Here is a 13,958-nt window from a genome sequence, read left to right as displayed (position 1 = left end):
AAGGTTGTGGGGAGACCTTTGCTGGAGAACTAAACGAAGGACATGATGTTCCATTTGTATAGGTGTAAATTTTCTACTAGGAGGAAAACTCCATGTCAAATGGATAAATCAAGTGGTACTTAAATACAGAATCCAACTGACCAAAGCTAGAGCACTGAAAAGAGTGCAATCTAAGACTTTCTCTTTCTGGGAAAAGCACTTCATTTGATGATAATTAGTCTTTTACTTTTTAGTGCTCTTAACAGTCAACAGGTGCTGGGAGCAGTGGTGGTCCAAGCAATATTCTCTCCCTCAGTGGAAAGGTCCTTGTGCCGTCAATGATCGTTCCTGTAAGATAGGCTGATGTTCCCTCCTGTTTCACCTCTTTAAAGTTCACTTCCTCACAGCCCTTTGCAACCCACTGTTTTTCTTCCTAAAAGCAAAACAAAAGAGGTCCTGGTGGAAGCATGCTGTTCCCTCCAGCTATCGCAATGTTTAAATCTGAAGGACTACCAAAAGTGAGTGTGAGCAGCAATCCCGCTGTCAGATGCCCCCAGTCATAGGTTAATTATGGGCCTTGCTCTCAACTGCACTTGCCCTGACCTTCTCTCATACTGTTTCCTGACTGTGTAGCACCTGGCCCTCACCCTACTACCTGGTATTGTAGAGAGTGCAGGATGGGCAAGGGTGAAACCAAATGCTATTATTTATCCTTCACTCTGACTTTATGGGCATTTTGCTCTTAGAGGCAAAATTCTGAAGGTTTCACTTCTAGCTCACAGTGTGCACGTAACGATCCACACATCCAAAGTCCTACGTATACAGGATATATATCAAAACTACACACGGACAGAGTGGTAACACTTTTGACTATCTAACTATCCATGGACAACAACACTTGTTGAAGTGTCTGTCTTTGCTCGGCTTGTCCCTGAGGTGAGGCAGGAATAGGATGACAAGACAAAAGCAGAGCTATTCTCCCTGACCATAAATGTTGGCAAGAGAAAAATACAAACCAAGAAAACAAGGACCTGCTCAATAATAACTAGCACTATCAAGAGGTAGTTAGCAGACAATCACACTTGTATTCTCCTTATGCTTTTTGACTGTAGATTTAATTTAATTTTGTCATGGCAGGATTAGCAACCAGGCCACAGAGGTGAAGGGACATTATAATAAGACAGCACATTAATCCTCTATCCCACCCAAGGCAGAAGCAAAACCAAACAAATAGCAGCTTCCTGGAAATTGAATTTCTGTTATCCAGATGTCAAAGATGTAATACCCCAATTACACAAACTATTGCCAGTGAAGCATGCCAGCGAATATGCAATGGAAATGGGGTGAGCACAGAGCGACAAAACTGCACAGTCAGCATCTGGCTCTGTGAGTGAGTGATAATTAGCACTGTGTGTAGACACTAATAAACATTTATGTCTGAAATTACAACTTTTAGCAATGTTAATAAGGGATATATTGGCAATCTGTAAAATAAAAGGTCTTGAAAAGAATGTCATACATTAAGCAATGGCAGACATTTCCCGTTCCTGCACAATCTCTTTTTTTCTCCTAATTGCAAATGGCCACGCTGTTTGGCTGAGAAATTAATTGACTCCTATACCTACCTAAAAAAATGGGTTGTGTCTCTTTGGCTTCCCCATTAACATCGCTGCTGAATTCTGAGATCTTATGTACCTCATGGTGATAATCTGGCATGAGAAAACAACCAAAAATTAGCCTCTAATGACATGAAGAAATAGGAACAAGCCAATAAATTCTAGACTCACATTCTCTATTGTATGTATAATTTACAATTTTTAAATATATGTTTTGAGAACGCAATCACAGAATTTGCAGGCAACAGTAATCCCTAAAACTGTGCTGATCTGGAAGTATGCAACTTGAAATACTACTTGACTAGAAAATAGCTGTGCTTGGTGACAAGGTTATCATGGTAAATTTTGCACACAGATGCCAATTGTCTTCTTTTCTCTGAGACTACAAGTATGTTTGCAAGAAAAAGAAAAATCTTGCCAAACATAGATCAGGGGAAATTCCTAAATTTATCTCCACAACCCATTTTTATGAGCATATCAATTTAGTTACCTGTGCTCCTGGTTTCTCAGTTTACCCAGAAAACCCCAGCCTTTAAGCAGCTTAAAGGCAAGCACACATGGAAAATACCAACTTGTTATATCAAATAAAGCATAATTTGAAAGGAAGCAAGATTTATCTTTCACACAAGGGAACCTTACGCATTTAGCTACTGCACTTTCATATGTAATAGTTTATTTTCTTAAAAACACACACACACACACACTTGCACAGCAGAGAGAAAAATCAGATCCATAATTTAAAAAAAAAGGAAAAACTTACTATGTTAGTCAAAGTTTAAAATACAGTATTTTATGAGCCTCTTTATTGGTTACTGCGCTTTGGTGACCTTCTATTTCTTAAAAAGTAGGGTTACCTACATATGAAAATACAGGTCCCTTCTTAACAGTTATTCAGGAGTTTGTTTTGTTTTAGGCCTTAGATGTCACAGGATGATGTGACAAAACTACTCTCACTTTTAAGACAAAGTAGTGAGTTCCCTGAAGTCATAAATAAGAAAGCTGCCTACATTCCTGAATGACTCAGACAGGGTAATCACACAGGGAAAGACTTTTAGCTACAAGTAACTGAATAGTCAACATCCCCGTGGAACACAAAAAATTTACAAAGTAAGAGAAGAGCCAAATATTTGGAACACATAAACTATTTCAGGCCTCTTTCATTAAACAGTTCCCAACTAAATTAGGGGAAACAGAGAATGGTCTATCATTAAGCCATTTTCAGACTAACCAAAAGTGGGCTCTACTTTGAATGGGCATCTCAGCTGGCTCAGCTGAGTTTGAAAAAGTTGATTATTTGCAGTTGCCCTCCAATTTCCATCTGTTTACATGAGACTGCTGCAGGTTGTTGAAACAAGCATGTGGCTTTGTGCTCTGCTGCCAATGCTAGATAATGCAGCCCAGGACAAGTGCACAGGTTCTGGGGCTTGGCTTTGACCTCAAGCTAATTCAAAGATACTTAAAGAGGGTGGGTCTAAAGTCAGTATCAGGACTTGTGACATTACAGTGGGGGGAAAAAAGTCATCTGCCTCCCACTTAAGGTGACAGATACCTTCAGGACTGCTCTTAAAGAAGGAAGCCCCGCTATAACAAGTGACTGAATACAGACCGGACTCTTCAACTTTCCCCTCCTGAACAGAATAAAAGTCAGAGTATGATGTACACCTGTTAAATCCTCAGAACCTGGCTGGATGGATTTTTCTTTTTCATTCTTTCTTTTCTTCTTCTTCTTCTTTTTTTTTTTTAATTTGCAATGATACTTGTCTAACTAGTATGCGATCTGGTTTAAAACCCCTTTCCACCCCAAACCGGCCAGCTAGAAAACAGAAAAGAGGCCCGAGGATGTCAACAACTCTGCTTTGGGTTTGGACACCCCAGGAGCTGCTTTCTTCTTCTTAAAAAGAACCACGATCATCTTTTTAAACTAATTTATTTTTAAAATTCCCCTTCTCTTAGTGGGGAGGGGAGCGGCGCCCGCACGGCCTGGCGGGCCGGGCAGCCCAGGGTTACTCCAGCCCCGAGGGGGGAGGGTGGAGAGGACCTGGGTCCCCCGGTGTCATTGTGTGCGGATTTCCTGGCGTGCCCTCCGACTTGTTTACATTCGGTAACCCCGCGCCTCCCCGGCACAACTTTCCCCGCCGCGGGCCGGTGGCAGTGGGAGGGACCGGGGTCGGGGCGGGCGCGTCCTCGGCGTGTGGACCCCGCGCGGGCGGTCGGGCGGTCGGGCGGGCGGGCGGCGGGGCGCGCGGGGCCGGGTGCGCGGCGCGCGGCGCCTGTTCCCCCGGGCGGGCGGCCGCTTACCTCGGCTCACCAGTTTGAAGCTCTGGGATTTCCTGCTTCTTTTCCTCTCCGAGAACTCCATGGTGCGGGGAAGGCAGCGGTGGCGGCGGGGCTGAGGCGGCTGAACCGGGGGAGGCGGCGACGCGGGTTCGTGTCAGCGCCACGGAGCCGCCGGGACCCAGGTCCGCGTCTTGAATCCGCGGTGGCCGCGGGGCTGGGGGGAGGCCGAACCCGGGAGGAACCACCGCGAGCCCGCTCGGGGGCTACGGGTCAAGTTGTCCCCGCGCGGCGCCGCCTCCCGCCGCCTTAGGCGTCCCCCCGAGCCCCTCTCATGCCGGCTCGCTGTTTCCAGACGCCGCCCGCCGCAGCCCAACTTTCCGTTGGGAGCGGGCCGGGCGGGGGCGCGGCGGCGGCGGGGAGGGCGCGGCGGCGGTGGCGGCGGGCCGGGCTGAGCCTGCGGACGCGGTGGCGATGGCCCCGGGGACGCGGAGAGCGGAGGGAGGGAAGGGACGGAGGGAGGGAAAGGAGGGAGGGTGGTGGTGGTGGTGGCGGCGGCGGCAGCGGCGGGTGCGGAGCCGGCCGGGGCGCTGACCGCCCCCGCGGGAGGAGGGGCGCCGCGCGCGGAGGGGGCGGCGCCGCCGGGACCCCGGGGCCACCTGCTGGCGGAGCCCCGCCGCCGCCATCCCCACCCCCCCCACCCCCAGGGCAGCTGCTGCCACGGGCCTGGCCGCGCGGCGCCCCGAGGAGGCGCGGAGGCCGCGGCGCAGCGAGCGAGCGAGCGAGCGCCCTGGCCCCGGCCGCGTGCGGGAGACGCGGAGCGGTGACGGGCCTCGGGCCGCGTGCGGAGCGCGCTCATCGGCCTCCGTCTGCCGCCCCGGGGGCCGCGCTGCTCGGTATGTAAATAGTCCCCGGGGGTCTCGGCGGACCCTCGGTGAGCAGCCCACTACCTGGCCTGAGAGCCGAGGTGTCAGGGCCGGGTTCGCTGGGTTTAGGCAAGTTGTTTTTTTTCTCTTTTGGGGGGTGTGGGGGGACAGAAACTTACCCACCATCCGCGCTGTGCGGGGAAACGGGAAGATTTTAGAATTGTTTACGGAGAAGAGTATAGAAAAAGAGTGAGCTTCAGCTGTCACCCCGATCCTGGGAGCGGTAGGAAGCTCCCCAGTTACTGTCAAGGGGAGCATTTAGAATGTGGGATTTGGGGAAGCGGTGAAAGGGGCGTGGGGTGCTTCATGACCGCCGACTGTTGAGGAAGCAGGGGTCACAGCAGGTGCAGGGGACTCTGCTACTTTATGTAAAAATCCACCCCCCCCCAATGACATACGCAAAAAGCTGCTATTAGTTTTATGTAATATTCTCCCGGGAGCTCAGAGCGTACTACGGGCACCATGTCTTACATCTTTTTTTGAGCGGGGAATAGAGAAGAATTTTACATCACCTGGGAATGGCAGTACAGGAACATGATCTGACATGCTGAAAAGTTCCGCCGCCAAACCTATGGTTCCCAGATCAAAATACAAAGAGAATAAAGGGGTGGGCTACCCCTCCAGCACAGGTGGCCCCAAAGGGGAGAGAAAAAAAGGGGGAAGTATATTGATGCCTGTGACGAGTCCCACTGTTTGTCCCACTCAAATGAGAAGCTAGCCACTCTGATTTAACAGGGACATACAGAGTAGGACAGTCACCCAAAACCAGGGGCGGAGGGTGGGGCGTTGGAAGCAGCTAGCCCAAATATATGCTGGGAAACAAAACCCCAAAAGACGGTAAGCTACAAAGCAAGTACTTGGCCAGCCGGATGGAGTCACATCCTGAGGTCTTGGGTAGTGTGCAACAGAAAGGAAGCAGCCTAGAGGTGAGAGTGAGAAGGGTCCAATACAGCCAATCCGTAAGCAAGGTCACTGAGTTTGAGGTTATGTTAGAAATGTCCTTTTCCCCCAGAAAATATGTATGGGACAAATGAAGTTTTTATTTCTTGGAGTCCAGAGACCCCTTGGAACTTCAAGAGGTATGAGAGGGGATTTAAGTGATAACAGTGATTAAAGGAATTACCCGATTTGGTTCTTTTTCTCCCCATCCCCTTTCTTTAAAAGCAGGTTTAAAAACCTGAAGATCTCTGGGAAGTTTTTAAAGAAACAAAGCATTCTGTTTATTTCACTGGTCTGGCCCCAGTCTTTCCTTTTGCAATTTCTTGTCAAATGTTACTTCAACGGCCACATGTACTATACTGACTGAGGACTACTGAGGATTGTTCATGCAGTCTCATCAATGAGATTTTATTACACTTAAACTATGATGAAATCACTGAAGGTGTCATCCCAAGAAGCAAATCCCTGGGGAGAATATTAGCAATTTAGCATTTTCAGTTCAAGTAGAAATATGAATTCCACTTTCTGAAGAGAATATTTTTTATATTGTTGAGAAGAAAATATTTTAAAGAAATTTAAAATAATCATTTTTCCTTAACCCTTTTAACCTGGCTCTCTAAAGATGGCCTATTAGTGAGTTGCTCTGCAGAGGACATGGGCTGGCCTGTCCTATTAACTTTTAGAAAAAAATAGAGGTTTATTCTCTGCTTTGTGCAAATCATCATGCCTTTACCTAACAGAATGTATATCTCCATAATTAGTATTAAGCAATATTAATTATAATATTAAAATGTGATTGCTTTCAGAGGTAGATATCTGTACTAGTATGCTTGGGTTACCTTAACAAAATACCGTAGACCGGGTGACTTAAATAATAGAAAATTATTTTCTTATTTTGGAAGCTGTAAGTCCCAGATCAGGGTCCAGCAGGCCCTGTTTCTGGTGAGGGCTGTTTTCTCAGCTTGCAGACTGCCACCTTCTCCTCTTGCTGTTGTCCTCACATGGCACGCACTGAGAGACAGGGATCTCTCTCCCTCTTCCTATAAGATCATTGGTCCTATTGGATTAGCACCCTACTCTTATAAGCTCTTCTAACCTTGATGATCCATAATGAAAGGCCCATCTCCAAGTATAGTCGCATTAGGACTTAGGACTTCAGTATAGAAATTGATTGTTGGTGTTAGTGTATTTTAGTTGTACAAAGGGCTTAGTTACCCTGTGGTGTTTCACACATGCATATATTGTAACTGATCAGATGAACCCCTCTCTATTGCCCTCTCTTTTCCCCATCAGCATAGGAATTTTGAGAGGATACTATTCAGTCCCTAGCAGTATTGTTTTTGTCTGCATTGAGGTGCTGGGATATTCTGGAGAGCTCTGCTAAGGTCATTTGTCTGCCTCAGTATTTGAGAGTTCCCAGAATCAGAACCACAGGTTTATGTGTTACTAGCATCCAGGGAAGACTGGTCAACTATGCCATGACATCATGCAGCTCAAACATCTTATTATATGACCATTTGAAAACCCAGTTGATTATAAAGATTACATGTAGGTTTTAATCTTTGACAAAGACAGGTAATTTGGCCAGAAGACATTAACCATAATACTAATTCTTAAAACTCTCTGAAAACTCTATCCTGAGAGAAATAAATAGTATTATTTATTTCGAGTCCTACTGTCCAACAGAAATACAATGCAAGCCACATGTGTAAATTTAAAAAAATTATTAGCCACCTTAAAAAAAGTAAAGATCAGCCGGGCACTGGTGGCTCACACCTGTAATTCTAGCTCCTTGGGAGGCTGAGATCAGGAGGATTGGGGGTGGAGGCCAGCTTGGGTAAATAGTTCATGAGACCACCCCCATCTCCAGACTAGCCAGAGAAAAGTGGTCTAGAGGTGTGATTCAACCTGTAGAGTGCCTGCATTCTAGAGCACGCTTTGCAAGTGTGAAGCCCTGAGTTGAAACCTCATCAAAAAAACAAAAGTGAAAATCAGGTAAGTTCATTTTATTGATTGATTATTTTATGTAGTCCAGGCTGTCCTTGAATTCACAATCTGGTTGTCTCATCTAAAAGTGAAAATCAGAGTAAGTTCATTTTATTTATTTATTTATTTATTATTTTATGTAACCCAGGCTGTCCTTGAATTCACAATCTGCCTGATTCAGCTTCCGGAACACTTGAATTACAGGTGTGTACCACTACACCTGGCAGATTTAATACATTTTAATTATATATCTTATTTAGCTGGATACGTTAAAATACTATCATTTCAACGTGTAATCAATGTAAGAATGTTACTGATATATTTTATATTCTTTTTTATGCAGAGTTCTGAAACTGGTATGTGGGATGTATTTTACACTTGAAGAGTAATTGATCATGCCAGGTTCCATGTGCTTAGAGGCCACATGCTAATACGGTGGCCTGCCATATTGGACAGCTCAGGTCTGGAGGAACTACATGCGTTCCACCACGCTGCACATATAGATACGACTACAACTTGATTTCTGTTTGTTTCTTGAATGGTATTACTGAGCTTGAGCTTTTTCATCAGCCTTTGTTTGGACTCTCTGGAATTGAAATTCTAGTCTCTAAATCTAGGACTCCTTCAGGAAGACTTAGTAAGAATAATAAATACCAACTTTTAAATTTTATGACACTCACCATCAGAAGTGCCATGGAATTAATAGCCTCACTTTTGCTCCTATTTCTTAATTTTTTCCTGGCCTAATACAAGCTTATACACTTGTTTACTTTCTTTGTTTTAGTGCTTTTAATTTTTAAAAAAGAGAAAATTTGAGAATGCGCCATAGATAAGGTTGCCTTACATTTTTATGGGGCTTTTCTTTCAGAAACCCAGGGATATGTACACAGGATTTAATTCTCTTAATCACTCTATAAGGTTGCTATGTGTTAATGTTCCAGTTTTGTAACAGAAAAATCTCAACTAAGAGACCATTTTTAGTGAACCTAGAATGGCAAGTCAGTTTCCTGACGCTTATAAGTGATGGACTAACCTTACTGTCTTTCTCCCATTTCTTTAAACTTTTACATCCTTTTCGTTTTTATTCAGATTTAACTTATATAAAAATACAAATATTAATTGGACACTTCAATTTCTTTTGCTAATACAGACATCCATGTACCTACCACCCAGATGAAGATACAGAACTTTTCTAAGCACACCCATAAGTTCCCATGAGCTCTCCTCCAAGTGGACACCCCCCCACATGAAAACCATGCCCTAACCTCTGTCACTTTAACTTGGGTTTGCCTGCCTTTGTGTTTTACAGAAATGGAATCATATACAGTGAATACTATTTTGCATCTAATTTCTTTAGCTTAACGTGTCTGAGATTTATTCATTTTGGCTGTGGTTGTAGTTCATTCTTTTTCATTGCTATATGTACTTTTATTATATGAATAAACCACTTTTAAAAATCCATTCTGCTGTTTATGGCTGTTTTTGTATGGTTCTTACATGGTTCATGTCTTTTGGTGTATAAAGCTATTTTATCTTATGTATAAGAGCATGAGTTGTATTGTTGAATCACTACATATATATTTAGATTTAGTGACTTGCTATCAAAATAGTTTTTCTAACTACTCCTATCAAATTACACTTCCATCAGCAGTCTATAAAAGTTCTTCTTATTCCACATCTTCACCAACACTAGGTATTATCAGCCATTTTCATTTTAGCTATGGGGAAGTAGTAGTACCCTCACTGTCTCTTATTGGGATTTTAATTTACGTTCCCCAGTACACCAGTGATACTGAACACATTTTCATATGCTATTGATCATTTGAGCACCCTCATTTGTGATAGTCCTGTTTTTAAAAATTTTAAAACTTTTTTTAAATTAATTTGAAGAATTTTTTTTCTATTCTAGATATGTCTTTTGTAGAATTTATGTATTGCAAATGTCTTCTCCAGATCTGTAGCTTGTGTTTTCATTCTTAATGGTCTTAATTTTAATGCAGCTGAGTTATAAATCTTCTCATGTCACATTGACATATTATCTTCTATCCATATAAATGTTTGTTTTATACTTGCATTTGTCAGTGTATTGGTTTTCTGAGACAGTTGTAACAAATCACTACAAATTTGGTATCTTAACAACAAAAATTCATTCTTTTAAAGCTCTACAGGCTACAAGTCTCATGTCAATATCACTAGGCTGAAATCAAGGTTTCTACAAGGTTGAACTCCATTCAGAGGCTCCAAAGGAAAATCTGTTCCTTACCTCTTCTGGCTTCCAGAACCTGCTGACGTTCCTTGGAATGTGGCTGTATCACTCCAATCTGTGTTTTTGTCCTCACTCTGCCTTTTCCTGTGTAATCTTCCTCTATTAGAAGTACTTAGGGCCCACCTAGACAGTCTCCCCACCACAAGATCCTTAGTTTAATCACACCTGTTGAAACCCTTTTCCACAGAAGGCAACACTCACTGGCTCCAAGGTCTAGGATATGAAGATCTTTTGGGGATCCATTTTCCATCCTCCCAATCAAATTGACTCAACTAAGCCTTAAGACAAGACAGTGATATTACAGACATTCTCAGTATGATTTAGGAGACTTGTGTACGACTACTCATGCAAATTCTTAATATTTGTGGTGTCAGTTTCTTTATGGAAACAATTATGTGTGCCTTATCAACTCTACAAAGTTGTTTGAAATGAAATCCTGCATGTGAAAGTGATTGGAAAAATGAAAGTGTAGGGTTGTATAGTGTCAGTCCCAGACATACTTGGGAAGATGAAATTGAGCACTTTACCCATTTGCAGTTCTCACTTTTGCCATTGAGTAAAAGCCCTGGTAAGTAATATTTCCTACAGTACTAGAGGTATTCAGATGGTGAATGTTAACATGAATTTTATCCCAAACCTTAGCATAGTGGTTTGGAGGATACTCTGCTATCAGACCTGGATTTGAAAATGCTTTAGCTTCTGAGTGGTATAATCTCAGGTAAGTCAGGGTCTGGTATGACATAGTGCCCTACTAGTACTATATTCAGGGAAAATTTAATGGAAAGAATGTCTAACTCATAGATGGTAGTTAACTACTAAAAGGGATAAAAGAAAGCCATGCGTGGTAGTACACACCTGTAATCCTTTCATTCAGGAAGCAGAAGTAGGAGGATCATGAATTTAAGGCCAGTCTGGGCTACATAGCAAGACCCTGGCTCAAAACAAAATAAAAATTAAAAGGGTAGAAGAGGTATCGAGGAGAGCCAGTCCAGGTAAAAAATAAGCCACTACCTTTTGGCTGAGGGAAAGTGTACAATAAAGGAACCGAGGAGTAGGAAGAGGGGCTGGGGCCTGAGACTGGGATTCAGTCTTCTTGGAGGAACATGTGGCAACCACAGGAACATGCAGCCTACTGGTGGTAAAAGAATTTCTAGAGGGTGGAGGCCTGAATTTGTTTGCAAAAGCAACTACCCAGGACAGGTGATCTGAGCCTGCATTTGGAACCCTCCAAGTTTGCCACTGGGCTCCTAAACTGAATAGTAACAAAGGAGGACCAGCACTGTTTGGGGAGGATCTTCCTGAGGTTATGGCCCTGCAGTGTTGCTCTAGTGCCCTCTATTGACAGAGACTAACATTCATTCTGCAGCTCCAGGACCACAAAGAAAGGCAAAGTGTGAAGTTGGAGCTGAGAGAACACCTATTGATTAGTAGCAGTGACAAATTCTCTTATGCCTTCTCTTCACCATCTGGAAACGGAATAATAATTATACCTCTCACAAAGAATTATTGTGACGAGTAAATGAATTAATGCATGCAACTACTTAGCCTAGAAACTAGCTAGCTTGTCTATGTCAGTTCTTCCAATTGGCTCTTAATTATTACCTCATTCCAGGCCCATGTTACATGCTAATTTAATATAGAAACAAGTGAGACACACTGCCTCTACCCTCGTGGAATCTCTTCATTCATAGCTGTGATAATAACACGGTCAGATTCGAGATGCTTCCTAGTTTATATTTTAGGAGTTAATACTTCTTCCTATAATAATGTACTATAATTTTTTGCCTAATTCTCTTTTGATAGAGTATGCCTGTTATCATTGTTTGATTCTTTAAATAAGAGAAATAAGTACCAAATACTTATTTCTGACTATTTACTGACTGCCTACCACAGGTCAGGCAGTATTTTAGCCCTGGGGACACAAAAGAGGATAATACAAAATAAAACAGAATTCTGTCCTCATGGAGATTAAATTGTAGATGGGAGAGCTGAAGGAGATAGGTAATAAATAAGTAAAACCATAGAATCAGTGATAAATACTATGGAGAAAAATGAAATTTGGAACAGACTTGATACTTCAGTCTCACTAGTTAAAACACGCATGTACAAGAGTGTGTGTGTGTGTTGGGTCCAGTTCCACGTTTATTCTGTAGTTCTCTATCAGTTGTGGAAATCAGGAATCTCAGGATCCCAGTAAACCTGTCCTGGGGAAGTTTTTTCCCTTTGCACATAGAGACTTTGGTTAAATTTAAGTGAGTTTCTCCTTTTTAAGAAAATCCTCCCTTCCTATTATAAGTACTATGTTGAATTTTTCAGTCAGTTCAGATTCAGCATATCTATTTGCACATATACAGTGGGTGATAAAGTCCTTTCCCAATTGGCATCTTTATTCTCTCTTAACTGCCAGACTCATGGTGATTATATCTGATGAGTTGCTAAACTCCATCTTTTTCACCTGTCTGTCTGAATACCAACATCTCCTTAGATCTGTGCAGGGCCTATGTGCTAAATTTGCTTTAAAGGATTCTTCCACGTTTAAATGTTCATGTGTATGGCTGATCTCCAACCTATGGGATAAAGGTAGAAGCTTGAGACCAATCTCTTCCACTTAATTTCTCCTTCCAAAGACTTTAGAAGCAGGTCTGAAAATTACAGGAACCACAAATTTTAAGAAGTGTTAGTTTGATATGTCTGAAATTAATGTTTTAATTTATTCACCACAGAATGTCTTCACACATCGCTGTTTTCTGTAATTTATACCATATACTGTCGACTCCAGTTAATGTGTGAAGCATGGTTAAATTATGCCTAAAAAGGAAAATGAAAAACCATCTACAAGATGGTGATGGGGAAAAGGACCTAACTAGGAGTAATGGGGCAAAATTTAAATGAGACAAATTAGAATCAAAGTTTCAGGAAAATTGTCAGGTATTTAAGACATGCCTAACTGGAATAAGCTCCTCAGGAAAGAAAGAAAAAAATATAACATTTAGTATAAGTCTACTGGAAATGGATTAGACAAAGTTCTAGAAAATGTAGAGAATGCATAATTGTACATATGGCCTAAAATTGGACCAGAGAATGAGATAGCCTTTTTCATGTGTCTCATATTTTCAGTTTTCAATCTTTGGCTAATCATGTCAAAGAAGGTTTGGGAAAAAGAGCAAATGAACAATTCTACAGAAAAGTGAATTTTGTCAATAGGATTTCATTTTGTTCTTTTCTGCAATCTGTATAATGTGCTGACAGGACTCTCATTCATTTTCTTATGGCTAATTTAATGATGATGAAGGGGATGCAAAACTGATAACTCAGGAGGCTGAAGTCTTTCTGTTCTTTTCTGACTGTACCCTGGTGTCATTCTCAAGGAGTCTGTGTGAGAACTGTCAGGACAAGGCAATCTCTGTGTGGATCAGTTTTGTTTTATTTTTGAGATTAAGAATCCACTACTAAGGGCTGGTGAAGTGGCTCAAGTGGAAGAGCACCTGCCTACCAAGCATGAGGCCTTGAGTTCAAACCCCAGTATCATCAAAAAAGAAAGAAAGAAAACTCCACCACTATTTTCTTCATTGTTAGCAATTTGGAGATTGTATTCCATTAATTCACTTACCCCCTACCTATGGTTGTTTGTTCTTGGTTTTAGGCCTTGTAGGAAATACAATTAGTGTACAGTTTAGCAAGATATTAAAATGAGAAAGAGGCTGAGAGTATGGTTCAGTGGCAGACAGTTGCCTAGCATATACAAGGCCTAGGTTTGATCCCCAGTACTGCAAAAAAATTAAAATGAAATGAGAAAGAGCTGCTGTCTTTGACATGGGCTATCACTTCTGGAATCCTAGAAGTAAAATGGGAATGGAATTCAGACAGGTCAGTGACTGGAGTCTGTAGAGGAGATGGGCAGGAGATTGCTGAGGAGGAAGAGGTCAGGTGAGTATAGGTTTATTTCCTTCTCTCATGCTTAATGAACTTGTT

At 42.5% G+C, this 13,958-nt stretch overlaps 1 protein-coding gene and 1 long non-coding RNA gene across 11 annotated transcripts in view; one reads left to right on the top strand and one right to left on the bottom strand.

Moving 5' to 3' along the window:
• The window catches only part of Bend7 (BEN domain containing 7), a 100,651-nt gene extending 96,627 nt beyond the window's left edge, over positions 1-4,024 (bottom strand). For 9 of the 10 annotated variants that reach the window (XR_012442160.1, XR_012442162.1, XR_012442161.1 and 6 more), the window contains exons 1-2: positions 3,894-4,022; positions 1,605-1,688 (exon numbers count right to left, since the gene is read on the bottom strand). Coding sequence is in view for 6 of the 10 variants with exons in the window: in XM_020169234.2 (XP_020024823.1) it covers positions 1,605-1,688; positions 3,894-3,954 (145 nt within the window). In the remaining 4 variants the exon portion in view is untranslated. Of the gene's footprint in view, positions 1-1,604; positions 1,689-3,893 lie in introns of all 10 variants that reach the window. The other variant, XR_012442163.1, reaches the window with a different exon arrangement.
• LOC141417526 (uncharacterized) lies at positions 3,628-9,465 on the top strand. The gene is made up of 3 exons (XR_012442164.1): positions 3,628-3,696; positions 3,947-4,054; positions 7,869-9,465. It is a non-coding gene; the product is annotated as an uncharacterized lncRNA (long non-coding RNA).
• The last annotated feature ends 4,493 nt before the right edge of the window (positions 9,466-13,958 follow it).

The sequence above is a fragment of the Castor canadensis genome, chromosome 15 (assembly GCF_047511655.1).
Source record: "Castor canadensis chromosome 15, mCasCan1.hap1v2, whole genome shotgun sequence".
NCBI lineage: Eukaryota > Metazoa > Chordata > Mammalia > Rodentia > Castoridae > Castor > Castor canadensis.
The sequence above is the reverse complement of the archived record's forward strand: the minus strand, read 5'-3'. Positions and strand labels throughout refer to the sequence as shown.